The sequence below is a fragment of the Manacus candei genome, unplaced genomic scaffold (genome assembly GCF_025592945.1).
Source record: "Manacus candei isolate 608988 ecotype Guabito, Panama unplaced genomic scaffold, ASM2559294v1 h1tg000128l, whole genome shotgun sequence".
Classification (NCBI taxonomy): Eukaryota; Metazoa; Chordata; class Aves; order Passeriformes; family Pipridae; genus Manacus; species Manacus candei.
Window position 1 is genome coordinate 485,239 of NW_026138176.1, and position 21,243 is coordinate 506,481.

The following is a 21,243-nucleotide window of genomic DNA, read 5'->3' on the forward strand; positions in this document are numbered from 1 at the left end:
CTCCCGCTCTTCAGGATGAAGATCTCAGGCGTCGCTTTGCACGTGAGATCATTTCTGTGCCTTTTTTTTTTTCTTGCCTCAGAAGCTTTTTTAAATTTTAAATGAATCACCTCTCACGTCCCCCAGTGCTTTTTTAAGTGTGTGGGAAAATCCCAAGCCAAGCATCTCCTCCCCTGGGCAATCCAGGGTGCACCAGGCTGAGTTTGCATCGTGCATGAACAGGAAATATTCGTGTGTTTTGAATATCAGTGGCCTTTAACAGCCCCAGAACGTGTCTCCTGGAGGGCTCTGTGTAATTGCAGGTCAGCAAGTCAAATGCAGCAGCTGCCACCACCATGGAGTCCTGGAATGGCTTGGCTTGGAAGGGATTTTAAAGGTCTTCTGGTTCCACCCCCTGCCACGGGCAGGGACACCTCCCACTAGCCCAGGTCGCTCCAACCTTTGCTTTTCCTGCACGAAACATTGGATCAAAGACATGGGATGACCCAAATCCTCATCTCTAACCTGTCCTTGCTCTTCCTGCGCTAAACGTGGGATGAATCAACTCATATTTCATCAGATTCCATATGTTCAGGTAATAACACCTCTTTAAATTAGGCATAAAAACCTCATTAATGATGCATTGTTAATCCAGCCATTATTAGTTCTAGCCCTGGAGCATTTAAATTTCCATTAAATTCGGCCCCTCCAGGGCAAACCTGTGGCAGCAGAGGCCTGTGCTGGACAGCATTTCTCACCCTGTAGCCACCCCAAGGACTCAGGATGACTCACAGCAGATTTACCTGCTCCACCCACAGGTTGCTAAAAATACCTCCTCCATTCTCCTGTTTGTTTGTTTACATTCCTGTGGTTTGTTCCTGATTAAATAACTTCGGGTTTCCAGGCCATAAATCGCCCTGAAAGTTGGAGGTGATTGTGTGGGATTGCCCTGGGGGGAAAAAATTCCTTTCTCAAACACATCCTGCTGAAGGCCAAGCCAGGACCTACAAGGGATGTCGTGGAGGCTCCACAACATCTTCTGCAGAGCAGGAGGGCTCAGCAATGCCAGCTCAGCCCTTCTGCACCTCCATTCCTGGCCTGATGGTGCCAACAGCTCCTTCCCACCTTGGACAGGTCAGGCTGAGCATCCCAGGGATGATCCCGAGCGGGGACTGTCCCCTGGGTGATGTCACAGCCACCACAGGGAGATAAAGCTGATGCACAAAGTTATAACCCAGTCAAGGGTCATAACCCTTCAGCCCAGGGCTTCCCATGAGAGAGGGAAAAGGTTTTGGTACCTCTGTGCTGTGAAACGAAGCCTTGGGGTGGGGGAGAGAAAGCCAAACTTCCCCTGGAGAGGGACAGGGAGGCAGGTTGTGCAATGCCAGGTGGGGCAAGCAGAGGGAGACTGAACGTTGCAGGATTGACTCTCAGGAGCTGCAGGGCTGCAGTTTCCACCAATGAACAAGAAACAGGGTTAATTAAAACACGCAGGGATCAGGAATCCAAAGGGATTTGACGTCACTGAAATAATTTAATTTGCTTTCCTGCTCTGGCCAACCCAGCATTTCGATTTTCTTGCTGTACAGCAGATTTTAGTTCAGCTCTGGTCAGCACCAGGTGAGGTTTCTTCTGCTCCACTCCCTTCATTCCCTTTCCTTCTGTGCTCCTTCAACATTTGTTTCCTCTGAGTTTATCCTGCCAACAGTTCTTGGTCATTTCTCAGTGTTCAAAATCTAGTTCAATCCCAGCTAGAAGTGAACAAAAACTACAAGTCCTGGGCTCTCCTATTAAATTTAGGGGATTTTTCTGGTCTGTTAAGCCCTAGAAAAGACAAAGCACACCCAGTGAACCCCAGTCCCACCACACCCCTGGGGGTCCTGCCAAGGCTGCAAAGCGAGAAGGTCTCCACAAGAACATCAGAGAAGAAAATTTCTCCTTTTACCCCCCAAAAGACCTTCCAAAAACCCTCTTCTCTCTTGATCTGCCAAATATTCTTGGGGAAGACCACCCCTCACCCTGTGCCATCCCCATCATTTTGACCCAGGAGCTGCAGATTCATAAAATCAGCCTCTTTCTGCCAGAACTGAGCATTTAGGAGGATTTTCTGGAAACACCCTGCGGAGTCAAACACCCTGGGGATGTTCTGAGGCCTGAAAACGTTTCACAAACACATTAATTCCTTGCCTATGCAAATAGTTGTACTATCACAACACCCAGGGGTGACACCCAGTCTTGGGCAACAGTGTCACCTTCAGGGAGATAAACCAAGGTCATCTCTGGCGTTGTCCTAATTAGGCTTCACTGCCTCACCTTTGGGATCGTTGGACTTTCACTCACGGCCTGTGCAGAATCAGAGTTCCTGATAGTGCAGAAACCTGTGTGGCCGGCCTGGGAGCCACAATGAACCCTGCCCAGCCATCTGGAGCCGGGTTTCAGCTCCTTCTGCCTCCTGGGCAGAATTGTTGCTGATATAATGTTTGGCGGGGTGATGTCAGCAGGCAGAGCCTCTTTGAAGTGAGGGCAGTGACTGCTGCAAACCCACCTCAGCAAAGCAGCCACCCCAGAGCGCTTCCCTTTGATTCTTTCTCATTAGCAGATGCTCCTGACTCAGCTCCACAAACAAAACTCCTGCTCTGAAGTCCCACAGGACTGGTCTGACCACAGGAACCATCTCAGCCGGGCAGGAGTCACCCTTAATTCTGCCCTGCCTTGCACAAGGCTGTAATTTTCTAAAACAATTTCAAATTAATAGGCCCTGCCAGTATTAACATTCTGTATTGTGGTGTTTGCAGTCTGTGTTTGCTCTTTATTCCCTTTGTTAGTCATGGAATGGTTTGGGTTGGAAGGGACCTTAAAAATCATCTCATCCCACTCCCTGCCACAGGCAGGGACACCTTCCACCATCCCAGGTTGCTCCAAACTGGCCCTGGACGCTTCCAGGGATGGGGCAGCCATGGAATTACCTTACCAATATGGGATATTTCTTCCCAATATCCCACCCAAAGCTCCTCTCTTTCAGTTTGAAGCCACTCCCCTTGTCCTGCAGCCACAGTTCCCGATGAACCAGAGCCCAACAGAAAAGCTGGGTGGAAAAGAGAAGAGCCTGTCCAATATTGATACATCATGGCAGAATTTTGAGCAGATTTAATCAGTTTGTACTTCAGGGACTGCATTTTTACCCAACAGCCAGGATCTGGTTCCCAGTTGTGTCAGGGGTCTCCCAAATCCCATAGAAAACCCCACCAGAACCCTGTTGGGGGGGAATTTTGTACTTGCTCCATGTACTTTAATAGCCATGGTTTGAAACTGGAATTTGGGGAGGATCATCCTTGGAGGGGAGAAGTTCTTGCAGCAAGAAATTGCCAGAGAATTAGAACCAAGATATATGGATGTTTATCTTGGATAGCTATGGAAATAGATGCATAAATAAGGATATTTATGGATATCTATGGATATGTATGGATATACATGGATATCTTTGGAACCAAGAGATATGGAAAATTTTGTGAGGAGAAGAAAATATATTTTAAATATTCTTGACTATTTTCAGCAGAATTTTGAGCTCCTCTGCCACAGACAAGGCTAATCCTACTTTGCTGGGATTAAATCATGGAAAGCTGCTGGCACGTGGTACCAACAGGCTGGACATCATCCCACCAGCACTGAGGGACCCAAGCCTGCTCCTGGGGGAGATTCCCAGGCCCACAAACGCTCCCTCCTGTGGGAAAGGCCACTGGGAAGAGAGGAAGAGGCCCCTGGAAGGACCCTCTCAAAGTGCAGGTGCTCTGCACCCGTTTTCCCAGGGATGAGCTCTCCACTCGCTCTTCCCTCGGGATGGAAGTGCCAAGCACGTTGAAATGAGCCAAACCCACCCCAGTGGTGCTTCTGGAATGACATCCATCACATCCTGATTCCGTGAGGCACCTCCTAAACCCCCAGGGCTGTGGAGCTTATCGGGAATATTCTGGAGACATCAAGAAATGAGGTTTCAAAGGAGTCCTCCGAGATCTGCCAGTTTGTCACACAGGGCAGTGGTTTGCTGGGAATGGCAGTGCCAGCCCGGGGATTTTGGCTGCCCTGACCTCACTCAGGAGGAATCATGGAAAGGGTTCCATCAGCTCCTCATTTCCAGCTTCAGCACTGGTGGCATCACTGAACAGATAAGGCTGGGGTGGCTTTGCCCTTGGAATGTGCACCAGATCCTGCCTCTGATTTCAGAGCACACCTGGAAACCTCACCAATATCATATCAGATGGGAAACAATCCCTGATTTTCTGGAGTTTAATCAGGGCATGGACACAAACACGCAATGGCAACTGGTACTTCCAACAGGGAAGCTCAGCCTTGGCTCCTGCCCTGCTGACACATCCCAGCCTCCCTTTGCAGGGGTGTCTTGGCCAAGATAAGGCACCAAAACTCTCATTAATTCTCGGTGTATTTATAACTCTTAATGAAACCAGAGGAGGGAAAGCAGGAAACTTCAAGATGAAAAGGGCTCATCTGCATTTCGTTATTTCCCAACTCAGCTTTAGATAATCACAAGCAGGGAGCAAAACAATCCCTGCCAGTGCAGGAGGAATAAATGCAGCAGGGTTTGCTTCATGGGTAATTAAAGTGCTTTACACAAAGGGTGTCTCAGCCCCTCCAGGCATCCAGGAGAGGGTATAAATACTCTCTCCACACCAGGCTTTCCTTTACTGCTCCTCTTGACTTGTTCTCTCCGGTTCCCTGAGTAAGTTTGACTTAACAGCTCTAAAAACCTCGAGTTTACTTGGGCTTTTGCATGAATTTGTCATTAAAACCGGGACTAAACCCCGCAGAAATATTCTGGCTCACAGAGATTTTAGGGAGCACCTCCCTGCAGGTGATTTCTAGGCTGGGGAAAGGGGGGGGAAATAAAAGCAAGGGGGTTTTCAGGGCTGGTTTGGGATTTTAAATTCACGGGGAAATTCTGAATTTCAGTCTCTTGGTTCTGAAAAACTTTTAGGAGAGCTCTGAGAACAGATTTTAGGATTGGGTTTGCATGTGTGGCACAATGAGGGGATGAGGTTTTAGGATTGGGTTTGCATGTGTGGCTCGATCAGGGAATTCAGCAGTGGTTGGGTGGGGAATTCATGGATAACTATGGAAGCAAAATCCTTGTTGGAAGTTAACTTGGTGTGGCTCCATTGCTGTTATTTTAATCTGCCCATCCCTAATTTAATTGGAGTCCCAACAAGTGATGATTAGAGACCATTAAGGGAACTTTCATTTCTAACTATTAAAACTTTGCCAGCATTTGAATGTGCTTATCCAGACATTAAATTCAGCATCTTTGTGGGTCAAAGCTCTCTTTTAACCTAAGGGGATTTGGGAGAAAATGCCCTCCTTGGGGTTTTTGCCTTTTTTTTTTTTTAATTTTCAGAATTATGCCTTTAATTTACAAGCTTAAAAAATATTCTGCTGCTCCACCAAGCTTTTATGTGAGGCTTTAACCTGAAGAAATAAACATTATTAAATAGGTGTCTCCTTGCTGAAGCTGCAATTTTCTTAGTTGGGGTGACAATTTAATATTTTAATTTATATGTTTTATTTATTAAATGAGTATTTAATGCTCCCACTCATTCCCAGCCTTTCATTTTTTTTATCCTGTGCTTTAGTAGAGTGTTTTATGCCTGAAAAGAACAGGAATGTGCAAGGAAAATAATACAGAAAATGAAGCAAGGTGCTTAATTAACAGCTTATTCCCATGAAATACATGGAAAATCCAGAATTTTTTCCCCCCTGTGGCCCATCTGGGAAATGCGGGAGGCAGGAACTGCCCCGGGAAGTTGTGTGGGAGGAAAAGAGATGCTGTGGGAACAAGTCCCGACGCGTCTTCAGGACTCATTCCAAAGGAGTGGGAGGTTTCAGAGCAGATGTGGGGTTTGGGGGTGACACCCAAAGAATGGGGAGGAGTTTTGCTCCCAGAGGAGGAGAAGCAAAGAGGGAAAGTTTAATGCAGCAAATTAAAATGGAGAAATAGGTGGAGGTGAAGTAAAAGGTGGTAAATACAACAAAAGGAGCTCAACTTTGTCTTAATCCAAATGATCTCTGTCTAAAATGTCGATAACCAAGTGGGGGGGATTTTTGTTGCTTCGGGGTTTTAGTGTTTTTTTTTAATTCTGCAAATAAATCAAAAGGAGGGGGGAAAAGCATTTTTTTCTACTCCTAAGCCCATCCTTAGTTAAGTCCTGTGACTCCCATACCCATCTCTAAAAGAGCTCCTCGTTCTTGGCTTCTCTGCTGCCAAAAACTGCAGTTTGAGCTTCATCTTCTGATTTATTCCAAAGTGAGTGGTGACTTTCTGGCAAAACTGTTAACTTGTGAGCAGCAGGGATCTCCAGGCTGCATTGAAGAGCATTTAATAGAGTGGAAAAGCTCATTTTTTTAAGGTGAAAAGCTCATTTTCCAAGGTGAAAAGCTCTCAGTTGAATCAGAAAAGCGCATTTTTAACCAGGACATTTTCAGAGCTGTCACCTGCTTTAAAACTCTCAGCCTGGGACCCGATGGTCCTTGTGGGTCCCTTCCCACTCAGAATGTCCTGTGATTCTGTGAAATCCCGGGCACACAGTGAAAGGGGATGTTCAGGTTGGGTTTCAGGAGAAGGTTTTTTGCCCAGAGGGTGAAACGGGGATGGCCACGGCCCCAAACCTGCCGGAGCTCCAGGAGCACCTGGAGTGGGATCGTTGGGGTGTCCGTGCAGGGCCAGGAGCTGGATGGATGATCCTGGTGGGTCCCTTCCAGCTCAGGACGTTCTGTGACGTTCCAGGCACTCCCCACCTGCAGGAGATGACGTCCACCCAGCTGGCCTGTGCCAACCCCTGCGAGGCCAAGTGTCCCCAGCCCTTGGCCAGCAGCAGCAACGAGCCCTGCGTGGTGACCTGCGGCGACTCGCGGGTCATCATCTACCCCCCGCCCGTCGTGGTCACCTTCCCGGGGCCCATCCTCACCACCTACCCCCAGCAGACCGTGGTGGGAGCCTCGGAGCCCTCGGAGGTGGCCCTGGCGGAGCCGCCCGGCGCGGCCGCGCTGCCCGTGGAGCTCTCGGGCAGGTTGGAGGCGGCCGAGAAGGTCCCGGCCCAGGCGCTGGCCCGGCCCGAGCCCCGCTGTGCCCCGAAGTACTCCTACACCTACTCCTCCCAGTGGACTCATCCCTGCAATTCCTACCGCTCCGGGAAGCGCTGGACTCACTGACCGTGGAAGGGGCGGCAGAGGAAAGGCCGGAGGGAAGTTTGGGGGGGAGCTGGGAGGCACCCCCGGTGTGCTCTGGCTCCGGCCCCGGGACGGGCTCACGCGGGCCCCGTCTCGTTCTGCCTTTAGCTTAGAGCTGCTCTCCACGTTTCCAGCGTAGTCGTTGCTTCCGTCGTGCTTTGCCTTATTCCCGTTGCTTTGTGGGCACTGAACGTAGGGAGGCGACTCCGGGTGCCCGGCGCTGCCCAGGGCAGCACTGCCAGCAGGGGAGAGCCCCTTTTGCACAGACTGCACCACCTGGATGCTGCTGACTGAGCAGAGCCTCCCTGCAAAGGTGATCTTTGTGTTCTGTACAGTTTGGTTCCACATTTGTAGGAAAGCTGCCTCTTTCCAAATAAATGTTCTGTACCAAAAGATGTCTGCTGGTTTTCTGTGCCCCACAACAGAAGGGGAGGTTTGGGTGGATATTAGGGACAGGCTCTTCCCCCAGAGGGTGGTTGGGCACTGGAATAGGCTCCCCGGGGCACTGGTCACGGCCCCAAATATGCCAGAACTCAAGGAACATTTGGACAACACTCTCAGGAACATGGTGGCATTGTTGGGAGAAGGACTTGGAGGAGCTGCTGGGGGAGAGGCTGGACATGACCCAGCCCAGAGCCCCCCGTGCCCTGGGCTGATCCCCCAGTATGGGCAGGGGGGGACTGTGCCCCTCTGCCCCCTCAGCTGAGACCCCCCAGCAGAGCTGGGGAACAGCCCCGGGAGCACCTGGAGCTGCTGGAGCCACTCCAGAGGGGCTGAGCAGGGGGATGGAGCAGCTCTGCTGGCAGGAAAGGCTGGGAAAATTGGGATTGTTCAGCCTGGAGATTAGAAGGCCCCAAGGTGAGCCAGTTGTGGCCTTCCAGGATCTGAAGGGGCTACAAGGAATGTGGGGAGAGACTTTGGACAAGGGTCTGGAGTGGCAGGACAAGGGGGATGGTTCAAACTGACAGAGAAGAGGTTTAGATGGGATATTGGGAAGAAATTGTTCCCTATGAGGCCCTGGCACAGATTGCCCAGAGGAGCCCCATCTAGTGGAAGGTGTCCCTGCCCACAGCAGGGAGACTGGAACAAGATGATCTTTAAGGTCCCTTCCAACCCAAACCATCCTGTAATTCTATGATCTAACATTTCATATCATTGCTCAGTTAGAGACATAATTCCAGCCCGGATGAAGAACAAATTAATAACAAAAAAATTATTCATGCAATGCAGATTCTTTAATGTGGATGGAAAATGCAACAGACAGTGTCAGCAAGACACAAACCAGCACAGGAACAAGGGATGGGAAACACAAAAATCCTAAGGCAGCAGCAAGGCCCAACCCAGGGCTCCACCCCAAAGATTCCCCCTTCCTCTTGCAGGCTGGGGGTCTCTGAGCTGGGCAGAGCAGGGCAGAGTCTCATCCCAGGGTCAGAAGAGCTTTGTTGTGTGGCAGGGAGAGGGGAGCTTTTGGGGGCAGTGCTGGAAACCCCAAAACCACCAGCTGAGGGTCTGCAGGGTCACCCTGTGCAAAGAACAGGGACCTGCTGCTCCAGCCTAAAGAGGGGCTGGAAGCTTCATCCTGGCTCAGGTGGGAGAAGCCAAGAGGGGCTGGTTGTGGAGCCCCAGGGCAGAGGCAGCACTGCCCTCCCTGCATGTTTGGGGTTTAGCAGGAGCCACAGCTGCCACGGCCCCAGCCACGGCCCCAGCCCCCATATCCACAGCTGCCATAGCCCCCATAACCCCCATAACCATAACCCCCATAACCCCCATAACCCCCGTAGCCTCCGTAGCCCCCACGGCCTCCAAAAGTGCCACCGTAGCCCCCTCCAACGCCGGGGGCTCCTGCTGAGCCAACCACGCTCTGCTGGGGGAAGGAGCTGAGGATGGGCCCGGGGAAGGTGACCACTGAGGCCGGGGGCTGGATCACCACCGTGGAGTCGGGGCACTGCCGCACGCAGGGCTCGTTGCACGTGTCAGCCAGAGGGGCCGGGGTGGCCACCCCACAGGAGGGGACACACAGGCTGCCACAGGACATGCTTCGGTTCAGGAGGCAAAGCTGCAAAACAGGAGAGAATGTGAAGCCATTAGAGAGTGTCCAAAGGAGGCAGCAAATATGGGGAAGGGCCTTGATTTGAAGCCGTGGGAGGGCACTGAGGGCACTTGGTGTGTTCAGCTGGAGAAGAGGAGACTGAGGGGAGACCTCACTGCAGTTCCACCTTCCTGGGCAGGGGCAGAGGAGGGGCAGGGACTGAGCTCTGCTCTGAGGGGACCAGGGACAGCACCCAGGGAATGGCTGGAGCTGTGCCAGGGCAGGCTCAGGTTGGATCTCAGGAGAAGGTTCTTCTCCCAGAGAGAGGGTGGTTGGACACTGACCAGGCTCCCCAGGGCAGTGGGCACAGCCCCAAGGCTGCCAGAGCTCCAGGAGGGTTTGGATCTCTCAGGTGCATGGGGGACTCTTGGGGATGGGCCTGTGCAGGGCTGAGGGTTGGACTGGATGATCCTTGTGGTTCCCTTCCAACTCAGCCCATTCTGTAATTCTGTGATCTCAGATCCCAGATCCCTCCTGGCTCTGTCCCACCTGGAACCTTTCCCCAGAGGAGAAACACCTGTTTAGATCCCTTGTTCCCTCATGATCCCTGCCCACAGGAGTGGGGAAAAGCTCCTGCATTTCCAAAGCAGATGGAAAATCCCCAAGCTCCCAAAGGACTTGAGTCCACTGGTACAGTCCCAGCACTGTGAAATGGTGGAACACAGAGCCAAAGATCCCTTGAGAAAGCCACGGACGAGGAAAGAAAGCTGGAGGTAAGACATGGACTTACCAGGACGGTTGATGAGGAGAGTCAAGTGGAGAAGCTGGATAGAGGTCTGGGAACCCCTCAGCTCTTTTATACATGTCCAGGAGTGCCTGAGGCATCGGCCAGGGGGTGTTGGCAGAAGCCCCAGCTAATCATAAAATCAAGCGGACAAACCTCATGACACAATGGCAATATAGGGCAATTATATCCATCCTAATTGGGTTTACTAACGAGTAAACGTACCCTGGAGAGCAAACAGCTAATGAGAGGGACAGATCATGACAAATCACTACATGAAAGATAATTTGTTGCTGTAGCTGAGCTCACAGCACCAATAAAGCCCGATCTGTCCCTAATCCCCCGCTTTGCTTACGCTCAAGAGTTTTGGGCATCACACTGAAACTCTTTGAAATCCTTGGCACAGCCAAGACATCTGTCATTAATTCCCTTTTACAAGCTGGTAAGCAGGAGGAAGAAGCCATCCCACTCACCCAGGGCAGATCCCAAATTCCCAAGTGGCCCCGGCCTGGCAGGGGCAGGGGAGGTGGCAGGACCACAGACTCACTGGAAGGGACCACAGTGGGTCATCTGGTCCCACCTCCCTCCTCAAGGAGGGTCATCCCAGACCACATGGCACAGGGTTGGATCCAATTTGAGTTTCTCCATCATGGCAGAAATCCATTTAAAGTCAGTGAACAACACAACTGAACGGCTCATGTCGTGCACATGGAAAGCTGCAATTTCCTGCCATCTTTTAGGCCCCTGCACGTGCCCGTGGTCCCGTGGGCACAGGCTGGCTGGGCACTGAGGGCTCACATGAGGGGCTGGGCTGTGGCTCAGTGTGCTGTCCCTGGGCACTGCAATGTCCCACAGGATGCCCAGGATTGTTCAGTGTCAGCAAAGTGTTGGACTGGGGACAAATCAGGGTTTATTGGGGCTGTGAGTTACTGCAGCACCTTGTCTTTCATGTGATGATGTGCCATGGTCTGTCCCTCCCATCACCTGCTTCTTGTCCAGGGCATGTTTGAACACAGGTGCCCACAATGAGGGGATGATATATAACATCATGTGTGTCAGGAAGCTTGGGAGCTTGAATTCCTAATTACCTGGGGTTTGGGCCCCCACCCCCTGGATGATGCCTGGGGCACCCTGGGACAGGTATAAAAGAGCTGAGCTCCTTGCAGACCTCTATCCACATCCCTCCACTTGACTCTCCTCAGCAACCAGGTAAGTCCAGCTCTTGCAAACCTCTTGGGGATCTCTCCTTCCTCCTTCTGTGCAACCCCTTCCTCACACCTTGGCCTAATCCCTGTTTTCCAGAACTCCTTGTCTGTGTGACCATGTCCTGTGGCAGCCTGTGTGTCCCCTCCTGTGGGGTGGCCACCCCGGCCCCTCTGGCTGACACGTGCAACGAGCCCTGCGTGCGGCAGTGCCCCGACTCCACGGTGGTGATCCAGCCCCCGGCCTCAGTGGTCACCTTCCCCGGGCCCATCCTCAGCTCCTTCCCCCAGCAGAGCGTGGTTGGCTCAGCAGGAGCCCCCGGCGTTGGAGGGGGCTACGGTGGCACTTTTGGAGGCCGTGGGGGCTACGGAGGCTACGGGGGTTATGGGGGTTATGGTTATGGGGGTTATGGGGGCTATGGGGGCTATGGCTATGGGGGCTATGGGGGCTGTGGGGGCTCCAGAGGTGTCGGCACCTGCGATTTCGGGGGCTGGCGCAGTGGCCACAGGTACCTCAGTGGCAACTGCGGGCCCTGCTAAGCCCCAGCCCGAGTCCGGCCACAGACCCAGAGGAGCTCCAGCAAACCCTCCGGCACATCCCGACACGGCACCTGGAGGAAGGACACCCCTCTGGCATCACTGGGCTCCAGAGCTCGGGCACCTCGTGCCTGCCCGGGGCCCAGCTCTGCCCCTTTGCTGCTGTGCTTGAGCCTCCCCTCAGGACCCGCTGCCTCCTCCCGGCACAGCCCCGGGCTGGGCTCCTGATCCCGCTCCTGCCTGGGGCTCGGCACAGCTCTGCCCACTGCCAGGAGCCAGGGAAGCCCTTGGCCAGGGCCCTGCTCTTCTGCCAACTCCCTCCTCCCCTCCAACTGCAATAAAAGCTGTCTTTGCATCGCAATGTTGAGCCCTGGTTTCATTTGCTCTGTCCTCCACACCCAGTCCCCCAGTGGCACCGGGGCTTTCCAGGAGTGTCCCAGCAGCTCCCGCTCACTGAATTCTTAGGAGAACATGTGGGAGCTGCCAGGCTTCCTCCTGCCTGTCCCTGGCCATCCCAGTCCTCTGCAGGACAGGCCCCACAGCCAGCACCATCAGCATCTCCTTTTGCAGCAGCTTCTCCCTGTTTTCCCTTCCCATCTCCTCACCACTTTGGGCTCCTGCACTCTGCAGCCCAGCCAGAGCTCCTGGGCCACACAGGCAGTTCCCTGCCCACTCTGGCCCCGTCTTGCCTCCACAAGTCCTTCCTGGGATGCCCTGTGTCCCCCACACATCCCCTGAGGACATGGCTCTGACCAGGAATGGCAGGAGAGCTTCCCACAGCCGCATGTTCTGCACCAGACTGCTGGGCCTATGTGGCCTTGGAACCTATATAGTCTATGTGGCCAAGCTGGACTCTGGGTCCATGGGGCCTGTGGGGCCTGGGAGCACTATGGGGCTGATGGGGAGCACTATGGGGCTGATGGGGAGCACTATGGGGCTGAGGGACCTCTATGGACTATGGGGCTTCTTTGGCACATCTGGAAGGGAGTGACCTAAGCAGGGTGGGCAGTTTGAGCCAAGGGTGGTGGGCACTCCAACCTCCTGCTCCAAGAGCTTTGGCCTTCATGAGACTGAACAGCTCAGGACATTTCATGGCCCTGAGAGGAAACTTGGCCAGATTTGGCTGGATCTGTCTCACCACCCCTTCCCAGTGACCACCATCTCCAGCTGGGAACACGGACATGGCCAGAGACCCTGGACATGCACTTGGTCATCCCTCCATTTCCTTGGACCTCCAAAGGTGACCAACACGAGGCTGATTGGAGGAGGTGGTGCCAGGCAAGCTGGTTTGGCAGAGGATTTGGCAGAGTTTTTGTAAGACACCCCTGGCACTTTCCCATGGTCAGGGTGGGCTTTGGGAATGTCTCGTGTCTCTCCGTGGTGGGACAGCAGGGGAAACTCGGTGGGATGTGCCACCCCAGAACCTGCTGGGATGGTCTTCATCATCTGCAACACAGGGACCAAAGAGCCCAAAGGCTCCAAGGGCACTGGCATGGGAGATTCCAGCAGCCAGCCAGACCCTCCCCAAGATTTGGGGGAAGTGGGAAACAAGGAAGGATGAATTAAAACCAGAGGTCAACATTGCAATGCAAGACAGCTTTTATTGCAGTTGGAAGGGAGGAGGGAGCTGGGACAAGAGCAGGGCCCTGGCCAAGGGCAGCCCTGTCTCCTGGCAGCGGGCAGAGCTCCGAGGAGCCCCAGCCGGGCACAGGAGCAGGAGCCAGAGCGAGTGTCTGTCAGCAGGGCCAGCGAGGCTCTGGGGGGGCTCAGGCGGGGCAGCAGGAAGGCAGAGCTGGTTCCCAGGCAGGCACGAGGCGTCCAGGCTCTGGAGCCAGTGATGCTGAAGGGCTGTTTCTCCACAGAGGGTCGTGTCGGGATGTGCCAGTGGCTCTTCTGGAGCTCTCCTGGCTCCGTGGCCGGGCTCGGGCTGGGGCTTAGCAGGGCCCGCAGTTGCCATTCAGGTACCTGTGGCCACGGCGCCAGCCCCCGTACCCACAGCTGCCATAGCCCCCATAGCCTCCCCAGCCCCCAAGGCCTCCATAGCCATAACCCCCATAGCCACAGCCCCCATAGCCCCCAAGGCCTCCATAGCCATAACCCCCATAGCCCCCAAGGCCTCCATAGCCCCAGCCCCCATAACCCCCAAGGCCTCCATAGCCCCAGCCCCCATAACCATAACCCCCATAACCCCCGTAGCCTCCGTAGCCCCCACGGCCTCCAAAAGTGCCACCGTAGCCCCCTCCAACGCCGGGGGCTCCTGCTGAGCCAACCACGCTCTGCTGGGGGAAGGAGCTGAGGATGGGCCCGGGGAAGGTGACCACTGAGGCCGGGGGCTGGATCACCACCGTGGAGTCGGGGCACTGCCGCACGCAGGGCTCGTTGCACGTGTCAGCCAGAGGGGCCGGGGTGGCCACCCCACAGGAGGGGACACACAGGCTGCCACAGGACATGGTCACACAGACAAGGAGTTCTGGAAAACAGGGATTAGGCCAAGGTGTGAGGAAGGGGTTGCATAGAAGGAGGAAGGAGAGATCCCCAAGAGGTTTGCAAGAGCTGGACTTACCTGGTTGCTGAGGAGAGTCAAGTGGAGGGATGCGGATAGAGGTCTGCAAGGAGCTCAGCTCTTTTATACCTGTCCCAGGGTGCCTGGGGCATCAGGAAAGGGAGTGGTGGCAAAAACTTCAGGTAATTAGGAATTCAAGCTGACAAGCTTCATGATAAATATAGTGATAGGAGACAATTATAGGCCTCCTCATGGGGGACACTGGTGTGCAAATGTGTCCTGGAGTGGAAGGAGATGATGGGAGGGACAGAGCGTGGCACATCATCACATGAAAGACAAGGCAATTTAAGCCCCAATAAACCCTGATTTGCCCCTAATCTCTCCCTTTGCTTACACAGAACAATCCTGGGCATCCTGTGGGACATTGCAGTGCCCAGGGACAGCACACTGAGCCACAGCCCAGCCCTGCACGTGAGCCCTCAGTGCCCAGCCAGCCTGTGCCCACGGGACCATGGGCACGTGCAGCCTGGCTCTCTGAGGCTGCTCAGCCAACATCTCCTGGCACAGCCCTCCATGCTGAGCAATCCAAGCCCCTCACAGAGGGCTCAGGCTGGACTGTGCCCACAGCCAGGAGCTGAGGAGCTCACAGTCCCCTGGGCCTCTTGCTGCCCCTCTGCTCCTCCACTTGTGTCCCCGCTCCCGCAGCTCTCCCGAGCTCTGTCCCACTGCTCTCCACAGCCCCTCTGTGCTTGGGGCTTTGCCACACGTGGGACCTGTCTCCTCTACTCTTTGCATGGCCAGCAAGAGAAACATGGACCTAAAATCCCAGTGTCTCCAGAACCTTAGAGAGATGTCGGGGGACCCCAAGACCATGAGATGAGCAGCTTGTGCTGGCAGTGGGAGCTGATGGGTCTTTGGGAGTCACCCCGAGCTTGGAATGGCTTCTCCTTTGCCCAACCTGCTGGTGCCTCTGTTTACCAGCCTGTAAAAGGGAGGTAATGACAGGCGTGATGGCTGTGACAGGATTTCAGATGCTTCTGAGAGATGCCCGGAATTCTTCTCTGTAAGCAAAATGTAGGATTAGTGACAGATTGGGGTTTATTGGTGTTGCTGGTTCAGCTGTAGCACCTTGTCTTTCATGTAATGATGTGCCACAGTCTGTCCCTCCCATCACCTCCTTCCGCTCCAGGGCACGTTTGCACACCAACATCCCCAGTGAGGGGGTGACATGTAATTCTCTTGCATCACTATCTCTCTGATGAAACTTAGCTTGAATTCCTAATTACCTGGAGTTTGGGCCCCCACCCCCTTTCCTGTTCCCGTGGGCATCCTGGGACAGGTATAAAAGAGCTGAGCTCCTTGCAGACCTCTATCCGCATCCCTCCACTTGACTCTCCTCAGCAACCAGGTAAGTCCAGCTCTTGCAAACCTCTTGGGGATCTCTCCTTCCTCCTTCTATGCAACCCCTTCCTCACACCTTGGCCTAATCCCTGTTTTCCAGAACTCCTTGTCTGTGTGACCATGTCCTGTGGCAGCCTGTGTGTCCCCTCCTGTGGGGTGGCCACCCCGGCCCCTCTGGCTGACACGTGCAACGAGCCCTGCGTGCGGCAGTGCCCCGACTCCACGGTGGTGATCCAGCCCCCGGCCTCAGTGGTCACCTTCCCCGGGCCCATCCTCAGCTCCTTCCCCCAGCAGAGCGTGGTTGGCTCAGCAGGAGCCCCCGGCGTTGGAGGGGGCTACGGTGGCACTTTTGGAGGCCGTGGGGGCTACGGGGGTTATGGGGGTTATGGTTATGGGGGCTGGGGCTATGGAGGCCTTGGGGGTTATGGGGGTTGGGGTTATGGAGGCCTTGGGGGCTATGGGGGTTATGGCTATGGAGGCCTTGGGGGCTATGGGGGCTGTGGCTATGGGGGTTATGGCTATGGAGGCCTTGGGGGCTGGGGAGGCTATGGGGGCTATGGCAGCTGTGGGTACGGGGGCTGGCGCCGTGGCCACAGGTACCTGAATGGCAACTGCGGGCCCTGCTAAGCCCCAGCCCGAGCCCGGCCACGGAGCCAGGAGAGCTCCAGAAGAGCCACTGGCACATCCCGACACGACCCTCTGTGGAGAAACAGCCCTTCAGCATCACTGGCTCCAGAGCCTGGACGCCTCGTGCCTGCCTGGGAACCAGCTCTGCCTTCCTGCTGCCCCGCCTGAGCCCCCCCAGAGCCTCGCTGGCCCTGCTGACAGACACTCGCTCTGGCTCCTGCTCCTGTGCCCGGCTGGGGCTCCTCGGAGCTCTGCCCGCTGCCAGGAGACAGGGCTGCCCTTGGCCAGGGCCCTGCTCTTGTCCCAGCTCCCTCCTCCCTTCCAACTGCAATAAAAGCTGTCTTGCATTGCAATGTTGACCTCTGGTTTTAATTCATCCTTCCTTGTTTCCCACTTCCCCCAAATCTTGGGGAGGGTCTGGCTGGCTGCTGGAATCTCCCATGCCAGTGCCCTTGGAGCCTTTGGGCTCTTTGGTCCCTGTGTTGCAGATGATGAAGACCATCCCAGCAGGTTCTGGGGTGGCACATCCCACCGAGTTTCCCCTGCTGTCCCACCACGGAGAGACACGAGACATTCCCAAAGCCCACCCTGACCATGGGAAAGTGCCAGGGGTGTCTTACAAAAACTCTGCCAAATCCTCTGCCAAACCAGCTTGCCTGGCACCACCTCCTCCAATCAGCCTCGTGTTGGTCACCTTTGGAGGTCCAAGGAAATGGAGGGATGACCAAGTGCATGTCCAGGGTCTCTGGCCATGTCCGTGTTCCCAGTGGAGATGGTGGTCACTGGGAAGGGGTGGTGAGACAGATCCAGCCAAATCTGGCCAAGTTTCCTCTCAGGGCCATGAAATGTCCTGAGCTGTTCAGTCTCATGAAGGCCAAAGCTCTTGGAGCAGGAGGTTGGAGTGCCCACCACCCTTGGCTCAAACTGCCCACCCTGCTTAGGTCACTCCCTTCCAGATGTGCCAAAGAAGCCCCATAGTCCACAGAGGTCCCTCAGCCCCATAGTGCTCCCCATCAGCCCCATAGTGCTCCCCATCAGCCCCATAGTGCTCCCAGGCCCCACAGGCCCCATGGACCCCCAAGTCCAGCTTGGCCAGGCAGACTCCATAGGTTCCAAGGCCACATAGGCCCAGCAGAGTCTGGTGCAGAGCACGGGGCTGTGGGAAGCTCTCCTGCCATTCCTGGTCAGAGCCGTGTCCTCAGGGGATGTGTGGGGGACACAAGGAATCCCAGGTAGGACTTGTGAAGGCAAGACAGGGCCAGAAGTGCTCCAAGGAACAGTGGAACCCACAGTAAAAAAAGGAGAGGGAGGTGGTGTGGAGGTGCAAGAATGTTGGAGAGGATGGAGGCAAAGGAGTTGGGGAGGTGTGGGGGTTGTTCACCCTCTCCCATATCTACCCATGGCCTCCCAAGTGACTCTGAGCTGGGCTGTGTCTGTTGGAGTGATTCCATTTGTGTTCCAATCCCCAGAGCCCTGGGCTTCAGGCAGCCGACTGGGAATGTCCAGAGTGGGCAGGGAACTGCCTGTGTGGCCCAGAAGCTCTGGCTGGGCTGCAGAGTGCAGGAGCCCAAAGTGGGGAGGAGATGGGAAGGGAAAACAGGGAGAAGCTGCTGCAAAGGGAGATGCTGATGGTGCTGGCTGTGGGGCCTGTCCTGCAGAGGACTGGGATGGCCAGGGACAGGCAGGAGGAAGCCTGGCAGCTCCCACATGTTCTCCTAAGAATTCAGTGAGCGGGAGCTGCTGGGACACTCCTGGAAAGCCCCGGTGCCACTGGGGGACTGGGTGTGGAGGACAGAGCAAATGAAACCAGGGCTCAACATTGCGATGCAAAGACAGCTTTTATTGCAGTTGGAGGGGAGGAGGGAGTTGGCAGAAGAGCAGGGCCCTGGCCAAGGGCTTCCCTGGCTCCTGGCAGTGGGCAGAGCTGTGCCGAGCCCCAGGCAGGAGCGGGATCAGGAGCCCAGCCCGGGGCTGTGCCGGGAGGAGGCAGCGGGTCCTGAGGGGAGGCTCAAGCACAGCAGCAAAGGGGCAGAGCTGGGCCCCGGGCAGGCACGAGGTGCCCGAGCTCTGGAGCCCAGTGATGCCAGAGGGGTGTCCTTCCTCCAGGTGCCGTGTCGGGATGTGCCGGAGGGTTTGCTGGAGCTCCTCTGGGTCTGTGGCCGGACTCGGGCTGGGGCTTAGCAGGGCCCGCAGTTGCCACTGAGGTACCTGTGGCCACTGCGCCAGCCCCCGAAATCGCAGGTGCCGACACCTCTGGAGCCCCCACAGCCCCCATAGCCCCCATAGCCATAGCCCCCATAGCCCCCAAGGCCTCCATAACCCCCATAGCCATAACCCCCATAACCCCCGTAGCCTCCGTAGCCCCCACGGCCTCCAAAAGTGCCACCGTAGCCCCCTCCAACGCCGGGGGCTCCTGCTGAGCCAACCACGCTCTGCTGGGGGAAGGAGCTGAGGATGGGCCCGGGGAAGGTGACCACTGAGGCCGGGGGCTGGATCACCACCGTGGAGTCGGGGCACTGCCGCACGCAGGGCTCGTTGCACGTGTCAGCCAGAGGGGCCGGGGTGGCCACCCCACAGGAGGGGACACACAGGCTGCCACAGGACATGGTCACACAGACAAGGAGTTCTGGAAAACAGGGATTAGGCCAAGGTGTGAGGAAGGGGTTGCACAGAAGGAGGAAGGAGAGATCCCCAAGAGGTTTGCAAGAGCTGGACTTACCTGGTTGCTGAGGAGAGTCAAGTGGAGGGATGTGGATAGAGGTCTGCAAGGAGCTCAGCTCTTTTATACCTGTCCCAGGGTGCCCCAGGCATCATCCAGGGGGTGGGGACCCAAACCCCAGGTAATTAGGAATTCAGGCTGACAACCTTCCTGACACAGATGATGTTATATGTCATCTCCTTATTGGGGACACTGATGTGCAAACGTGCCCTGGACAAGAAGCAGGTGATGGGAGGGACAGACTGTGGCACATCATTACATGAAAGACAAGGTGCTGCAGTAACTCACAGCCCCAATAAACCCTGATTTGTCCCTAATCCCACGTTTTGCTTACAGAGAAGAATTCCGGGCATCTCGCAGAAGCATCTGAAATCCTGTCACAGCCATCACGCCTGTCATTACCTCCCTTTTACGGGCTGGTAAACAGAGGCACCAGCAGGTTGGGCAAAGGAGAAGCCATTCCAAGCTCGGGGTGACTCCCAAAGACCCATCAGCTCCCACTGCCAGCACAAGCTGCTCATCTCATGGTCTTGGGGTCCCCCGACATCTCTCTAAGGTTCTGGAGACACTGGGATTTTAGGTCCATGTTTCTCTTGCTGGCCATGCAAAGAGTAGAGGAGACAGGTCCCACGTGTGGCAAAGCCCCAAGCACAGAGGGGCTGTGGAGAGCAGTGGGACAGAGCTCGGGAGAGCTGCGGGAGCGGGGACACAAGTGGAGGAGCAGAGGGGCAGCAAGAGGCCCAGGGGACTGTGAGCTCCTCAGCTCCTGGCTGTGGGCACAGTCCAGCCTGAGCCCTCTGTGAGGGGCTTGGATTGCTCAGCATGGAGGGCTGTGCCAGGAGATGTTGGCTGAGCAACCACAGAGAGCCAGGCTGCACGTGCCCATGGTCCCGTGGGCACAGGCTGGCTGGGCACTGAGGGCTCACGTGCAGGGCTGGGCTGTGGCTCAGTGTGCTGTCCCTGGGCACTGCAATGTCCCACAGGATGCTCAGGATTGTTCTGTGTAAGCAAAGGGAGAGATTAGGGGCAAATCAGGGTTTATTGGGGCTTAAATTGCCTTGTCTTTCATGTGATGATGTGCCACGCTCTGTCCCTCCCATGCCAATGTCTCCGTGAGGGGATGACCTATAATTGTCTTGCATCACGAAGCTTCTCCCCTGGATTTCATGATTATCTGGGGTTTGAGCTCCCACCCCTTGGACAATGCCCCAGGCACTGTGGGACAGGTATAAAAGAGCTGAGCTCCTTGCAGACCTCTATCCACATCTCTCCACTTGACTCTCCTCAGCAACCAGGTAAGTCCAGCTCTCCAAAACCTCTTGGGGATCTCTCCTTCCTCCTTCTGTGCAACCCCTTCCTCACACCTTGGCCTAATCCCTGTTTTCCAGAACTCCTTGTCTGTGTGACCATGTCCTGTGGCAGCCTGTGTGTCCCCTCCTGTGGGGTGGCCACCCCGGCCCCTCTGGCTGACACGTGCAACGAGCCCTGCGTGCGGCAGTGCCCCGACTCCACGGTGGTGATCCAGCCCCCGGCCTCAGTGGTCACCTTCCCCGGGCCCATCCTCAGCTCCTTCCCCCAGCAGAGCGTGGTTGGCTCAGCAGGAGCCCCCGGCGTTGGAGGGGGCTATGGTGGCACTTTTGGAGGCCGTGGGGGCTACGGAGGCTACGGGGGTTATGGGGGTTATGGTTATGGGGGCTGGGGCTATGGAGGCCTTGGGGGTTATGGGGGTTGGGGTTATGGAGGCCTTGGGGGCTATGGGGGCTATGGCAGCTGTGGATATGGGGGCTGGGGCCGTGGCTGGGGCCGTGGCAGCTGTGGCTCCTGCTAAACCCCAAACATGCAGGGAGGGCAGTGCTGCCTCTGCCCTGGGGCTCCACAACCAGCCTCTCTTGGCTTCTCCCACCTGAGCCAGGATGAAGCTTCCAGCCCCTCTTTAGGCTGGAGCAGCAGGTCCCTGTTCTTTGCACAGGGTGACCCTGCAGACCCTCAGCTGGTGGTTTTGGGGTTTCCAGCACTGCCCACAAAAACTTTCCTCTCCCTGCCATCCAACAAAGCTCTTCTGACCCTGGGATGAGACTCTGCCCTGCTCTGCCCAGCTCAGAGACCCCCAGCCTGCAAGAGGAAGGGAGAATCTTTGGGGTGGAGCCCTGGGTTGGGCCTTGCTGCTGCCTTAGGATTTTTGTGTTTCCAATCCCTTGTTCCTGTGCTGGTTTGTGTCTTGCTGAC

At 55.6% G+C, this 21,243-nt stretch overlaps 7 protein-coding genes across 9 annotated transcripts; 4 read left to right on the forward strand and 3 right to left on the reverse strand.

The window, feature by feature from the left end:
- The first annotated feature begins 3,805 nt into the window (after positions 1-3,805).
- Positions 3,806-7,564, forward strand: LOC127462439 (feather keratin B-4-like). Of its 2 annotated transcripts, XM_051771061.1 has the most exons (2): positions 3,806-4,714; positions 6,773-7,564. In XM_051771061.1, exon 2 carries the CDS (start codon positions 6,793-6,795, stop codon positions 7,195-7,197), a length of 405 nt encoding a protein of 134 aa, XP_051627021.1. In that variant the 5' UTR covers positions 3,806-4,714; positions 6,773-6,792; the 3' UTR covers positions 7,198-7,564. The 2 variants fall into 2 exon arrangements, with proteins under 2 accessions (XP_051627021.1, XP_051627020.1); XM_051771060.1 differs by lacking the exon at positions 3,806-4,714 and having other exon boundaries at positions 5,396-7,564.
- A 914-nt stretch (positions 7,565-8,478) lies between these two features.
- On the reverse strand, positions 8,479-9,261 carry LOC127462463 (claw keratin-like). The gene has a single exon (XM_051771094.1). It carries the CDS (start codon positions 9,248-9,250, stop codon positions 8,879-8,881), a length of 372 nt encoding a protein of 123 aa, XP_051627054.1. The 5' UTR covers positions 9,251-9,261; the 3' UTR covers positions 8,479-8,878.
- A 635-nt stretch (positions 9,262-9,896) lies between these two features.
- On the forward strand, positions 9,897-12,110 carry LOC127462454 (claw keratin-like). Its single transcript, XM_051771082.1, has 2 exons — positions 9,897-10,017; positions 11,331-12,110. The coding sequence occupies exon 2, from the start codon at positions 11,351-11,353 to the stop codon at positions 11,768-11,770; it is 420 nt and encodes a 139-aa protein (XP_051627042.1). The 5' UTR covers positions 9,897-10,017; positions 11,331-11,350; the 3' UTR covers positions 11,771-12,110.
- On the forward strand, positions 9,897-16,519 carry LOC127462453 (claw keratin-like). The gene is made up of 3 exons (XM_051771081.1): positions 9,897-10,017; positions 15,772-16,053; positions 16,117-16,519. The coding sequence occupies exons 2-3, from the start codon at positions 15,792-15,794 to the stop codon at positions 16,296-16,298; spliced, it is 444 nt and encodes a 147-aa protein (XP_051627041.1). The 5' UTR covers positions 9,897-10,017; positions 15,772-15,791; the 3' UTR covers positions 16,299-16,519.
- LOC127462455 (claw keratin-like) lies at positions 9,897-20,869 on the forward strand. Of its 2 annotated transcripts, XM_051771085.1 has the most exons (3): positions 11,057-11,168; positions 20,244-20,312; positions 20,406-20,869. In XM_051771085.1, exon 3 carries the CDS (start codon positions 20,426-20,428, stop codon positions 20,843-20,845), a length of 420 nt encoding a protein of 139 aa, XP_051627045.1. In that variant the 5' UTR covers positions 11,057-11,168; positions 20,244-20,312; positions 20,406-20,425; the 3' UTR covers positions 20,846-20,869. The 2 variants fall into 2 exon arrangements, with proteins under 2 accessions (XP_051627043.1, XP_051627045.1); XM_051771083.1 differs by lacking the exons at positions 11,057-11,168; positions 20,244-20,312 and adding an exon at positions 9,897-10,017.
- LOC127462436 (probable glycoprotein hormone G-protein coupled receptor) lies at positions 13,475-15,668 on the reverse strand. Its single transcript, XM_051771055.1, has 3 exons — positions 14,665-15,668; positions 14,331-14,413; positions 13,475-14,237 (listed from the first exon to the last, which is right to left on the reverse strand). The coding sequence occupies exons 1-3, from the start codon at positions 14,823-14,825 to the stop codon at positions 13,702-13,704; spliced, it is 780 nt and encodes a 259-aa protein (XP_051627015.1). The 5' UTR covers positions 14,826-15,668; the 3' UTR covers positions 13,475-13,701.
- LOC127462451 (claw keratin-like) lies at positions 18,136-19,091 on the reverse strand. The gene is made up of 2 exons (XM_051771079.1): positions 19,018-19,091; positions 18,136-18,924 (listed from the first exon to the last, which is right to left on the reverse strand). The coding sequence occupies exon 2, from the start codon at positions 18,902-18,904 to the stop codon at positions 18,476-18,478; it is 429 nt and encodes a 142-aa protein (XP_051627039.1). The 5' UTR covers positions 18,905-18,924; positions 19,018-19,091; the 3' UTR covers positions 18,136-18,475.
- Positions 20,870-21,243: the final 374 nt, after the last annotated feature.

Bases quoted from the DNA above. Each gene is read 5' to 3' on its own strand.
- LOC127462439 (XM_051771060.1), top strand. From the start codon at position 6,637: ATGGCCACGGCCCCAAACCTGCCGGAGCTCCAGGAGCACCTGGAGTGG.
- LOC127462463 (XM_051771094.1), bottom strand. From the start codon at position 9,250: ATGTCCTGTGGCAGCCTGTGTGTCCCCTCCTGTGGGGTGGCCACCCCG.
- LOC127462454 (XM_051771082.1), top strand. From the start codon at position 11,351: ATGTCCTGTGGCAGCCTGTGTGTCCCCTCCTGTGGGGTGGCCACCCCG.
- LOC127462436 (XM_051771055.1), bottom strand. From the start codon at position 14,825: ATGTTGGCTGAGCAGCCTCAGAGAGCCAGGCTGCACGTGCCCATGGTC. The intron at 14,414-14,664 runs GTAAGCAAAGGG...CTGATGCCCCAG, and splicing joins GATGCCCAGGATTGTTCTGT to GCACCCTGGGACAGGTATAA. The intron at 14,238-14,330 runs GTAAGTCCAGCT...CCTGTTTTCCAG, and splicing joins TGACTCTCCTCAGCAACCAG to AACTCCTTGTCTGTGTGACC.
- LOC127462453 (XM_051771081.1), top strand. From the start codon at position 15,792: ATGTCCTGTGGCAGCCTGTGTGTCCCCTCCTGTGGGGTGGCCACCCCG. The intron at 16,054-16,116 runs GTTATGGTTATG...GGGGTTATGGAG, and splicing joins GGGCTACGGGGGTTATGGGG to GCCTTGGGGGCTATGGGGGT.
- LOC127462451 (XM_051771079.1), bottom strand. From the start codon at position 18,904: ATGTCCTGTGGCAGCCTGTGTGTCCCCTCCTGTGGGGTGGCCACCCCG.
- LOC127462455 (XM_051771083.1), top strand. From the start codon at position 20,426: ATGTCCTGTGGCAGCCTGTGTGTCCCCTCCTGTGGGGTGGCCACCCCG.